The 3,014-nt window shown below is 57.1% G+C and overlaps 1 protein-coding gene across 1 annotated transcript; it reads right to left on the minus strand.

Moving 5' to 3' along the window:
- Window positions 1-1,469: 1,469 nt before the first annotated feature.
- Window positions 1,470-2,357, minus strand: FAM110A (family with sequence similarity 110 member A; the record flags this gene model as incomplete). Its single annotated transcript, XM_084247323.1, has 1 exon — window positions 1,470-2,357. The coding sequence occupies one exon, from the start codon at window positions 2,355-2,357 to the stop codon at window positions 1,470-1,472; it is 888 nt and encodes a 295-aa protein (XP_084103449.1).
- Window positions 2,358-3,014: the final 657 nt, after the last annotated feature.

The raw sequence follows: 3,014 nt of genomic DNA on the forward strand, positions 1-3,014 counted from the left end.
CCAGTCCAGTCCCCTGGACACTGGTCGTGGACTATCAGACAGACAGCTGGACTGACCTGGATGTTGGTCAATAGCCCAGTGGAAATTTCCTCTTTATGCTTAAAATAAAACCTACATCAAACCTGTCACCAGGGCCCCCATTAGAGCTTCCTGTTTCTGAGTGCTGTAGCGAAGACAGCCTTTGGGAGAGGAAGCACCTCCCAGCCCCTCCCACCCCAGGGCCGGCAGAGGCCACCCAGGTTTTCATCCTTTGTGCACCCAGCCCTAGCCCCAGGTACTCCACCAACCAAGGTGGGGTGTCCTAGCAGGTAGCTAACCTGGAGGGAAACTGGAAGGAGCTGAGACCTCACAATGCCAGCTCCCTTTTTTCCCAACCCAAAGAAGACTGTCATCCAACTCTCCCACTGAGGCTCAGAGAGGGAGACTGGCCTGTCCAGGGCCACCTAGAGTTGGAGACAAGACCACCCATGTTGCAGTCTCTATCCCAAGTCCCCCTTCCTCCAAAAACTCCCACTTTCAACCCTGAATCCTCAAGCTCGAGGTTGGCCCGGAGCTTCCTTAGGAACTGGACAGGGAGTAGGAGAGGACAGACAGCCGTGGTAGGGGAGGATCCATGCGCTCATCACCTTTCCTCTGCAGGGCCGCTTCCTGTAGAAGGGAAAAGATCCCCAGGCCTCGTCCCAATTCTGTTCTCACTCTGGCTAGATCCCATTTCTTCCTCGTTGAAAGAGGCGCAACTGCCTCCCAGAGTGGTGTCTCGAGCCACTCCAGCCACTGACCTCATGCCCCACCAGATCCTCAGGTGGACAATTACTAAGTTTTGAAGGCCCTACCCCAAGATTTCTCCCACCCTATCCTCCTTAGAAACACAAAACAGTCTGATGGTCGTCCTTGAAAAACAAGCATGTGTGTTTATTAACCAAAAGGAGTGCAGACTGCCAACCAGTCCCTCCTATAGCCCCGGCTCCCCAGCCAGGTTGCCAAAAACCAGGAAGAGAGGTGGAGAGGCCACTCCTCCTTGTCCCCACCCCAGGGTTCAGTTCCAGGTAACCAGGACCCACTGAGCAAGAAAAAGGAAGTCAGCCAATGACAGAGACCAAGGAAGGAAGAAGGAAGCAGAGCCACTGGGTAGATAGGCCTGGCAAGATCCCTTGGCCCCCTCACCCTCAGTGGTGAGGAATAAGTGGCCCAAATCCAAACCCACAAGAGGATCCAAGCAAGGGGTACACTTCATGTCAAAACCCCTACAGATGAGGGGGACAGCAAGGGGCATCCAAGACCAAGAGGCAACTTATTCCAGGGTCAGTCTTTGCCAGATGGACGCTGGTCCAGCCTGAGCCTTTGCTTCCAAGCCAAGTTCATACACGGCAGCTGGCACGCGTTTGCCCCAAGCCAGGGAAAAGGTGCAGGAAGGGTCCGAGAATGGCCTCTCTGAGATCTGTCTGGTGGTGAATACCGAATCCAGAGATCTAGCCCTCAGCTGCTGGGGTCTCCCTTGCTTGCCGCAACCCATACAGCCACTTGATGACACGTGCATTGCGCTCCACCACGGACACACCATAGGGGACCCGCTCCCGCGCCCGCTCCTCAATAGTGGCAGAGCTGCGGTGGGAGCAACCCCCTTCAGAGCTGCCCGGCCCGGCACTGGGTCCAGCCAGGGACACGATGTCTGAGTTGGCCCTTGCCAGGTGGGTCACCCCCAAGCCCCGTGCCTCCTCTGGATCCAGGCCACAAAAGTTAAAAAATCGCTCAAGGTCAGCTGCTGCCCTTGAGAAGCGCTCACTCAGGTCCGACTTGGAGCGTTGCAAACCCGGGGTCCTGGCTGGGCTGGAGGCCGTAGGAGTGCCTGGAGATGGGCAGGGCTGGGCAGGTGAGGCAGGCAGCGGGCGGACATCCACTCGGCGGACAGCAGCAGTACTAGGTGGCGGGCGTGGGGAGGTGGCTGGGGGTGCCTGGTGGTCTCCCTCTGCCTGTCCAGGGGTATGGCTGGCCTCGGCAGGGGACACGGGACTATCACACAAGTTGATGAGGCTGCTAAGGATGTCCAGGTCCAGCTGGGGTCGGCGGCCAGGGCCAGGCAGGGCTCGGCGGCTAGGAGTGAGCACTGTGCGGCGAGTCCCAGGACTGAAGAGTGGCTGTTTAGACAGCAGGGGCTGTACAGGTTCCTGGCGTGTATTGGCCACGTGCAGGCTCTTGACGTACTTGGCTTTGTCAGCCTCCAGCCGCTCCACAGCACTAGGTTTCCGGGCCCCACCGTCTGTCGGGCGCCTTAGCAGGTAACCAGGGACTTTAGTTCGCAGGCGAAAAGGTAGGGCAGGAGGATCCCGAGTTCCAGGGGTCAGGGTGTCCACAGGCATGGCTGCTACATATCCTGAGGGCTGCGATGTAAGGGGACTGGAGAAATGAGGAGCCCGAGATCCAGACAGAAAGTTGGCAGCTGGACACCAGCAACGGCTGCTAGGAGAAGAAAAGAGAGGGGCTGAGCTTGCTCAGACAAAGGCTCAGGCAGAGACTGGAAGAGCCCAAAAGAAGCCTTGCTATTAAAAGGTAAAGGCCACGCCCCTTTTTCACAGGGGCCAGTCAGCAGGCAGACGCAACCAAAGAAGTGTCTGTGGCTCCACCCACACCCCCACCCTCCTTAGGGACCAGACCCTGATGAGGCAAAGAGAAAAAAGGTGCCAAAGACAAGGGCAGTCTGAGCAAAACAGACAGGCAAGGCATGCTTTTTAAAGGAAGCAAAGTGGGCTCCCAGCCTTGGGCGAGACACCAGGGGCCTAACTTCAGTGGGTCTCTTAACAGCTCCATTTGGCAGATGGGAGGCAACCAAGTTAATAAGTTAACCCAGCAAGTTGGTGACCGACCCTTGCCTCCAAGCAGGGAGGTGCTAATGCAAGGATCTTGGGGTTAGGTGACCAAAAGAAATTGTCAGGGGGAAAGGATGTCCTGAGCTAATTCCATGCAGGCTTTGTGGCCTCCACCCCCACTCCAGACCAAAGCCATCAGGACATTGGGAA

Source organism: Talpa europaea, assembly GCF_964194135.1.
Source record: "Talpa europaea genome assembly, chromosome: 11".
Taxonomy (NCBI): domain Eukaryota; kingdom Metazoa; phylum Chordata; class Mammalia; order Eulipotyphla; family Talpidae; genus Talpa; species Talpa europaea.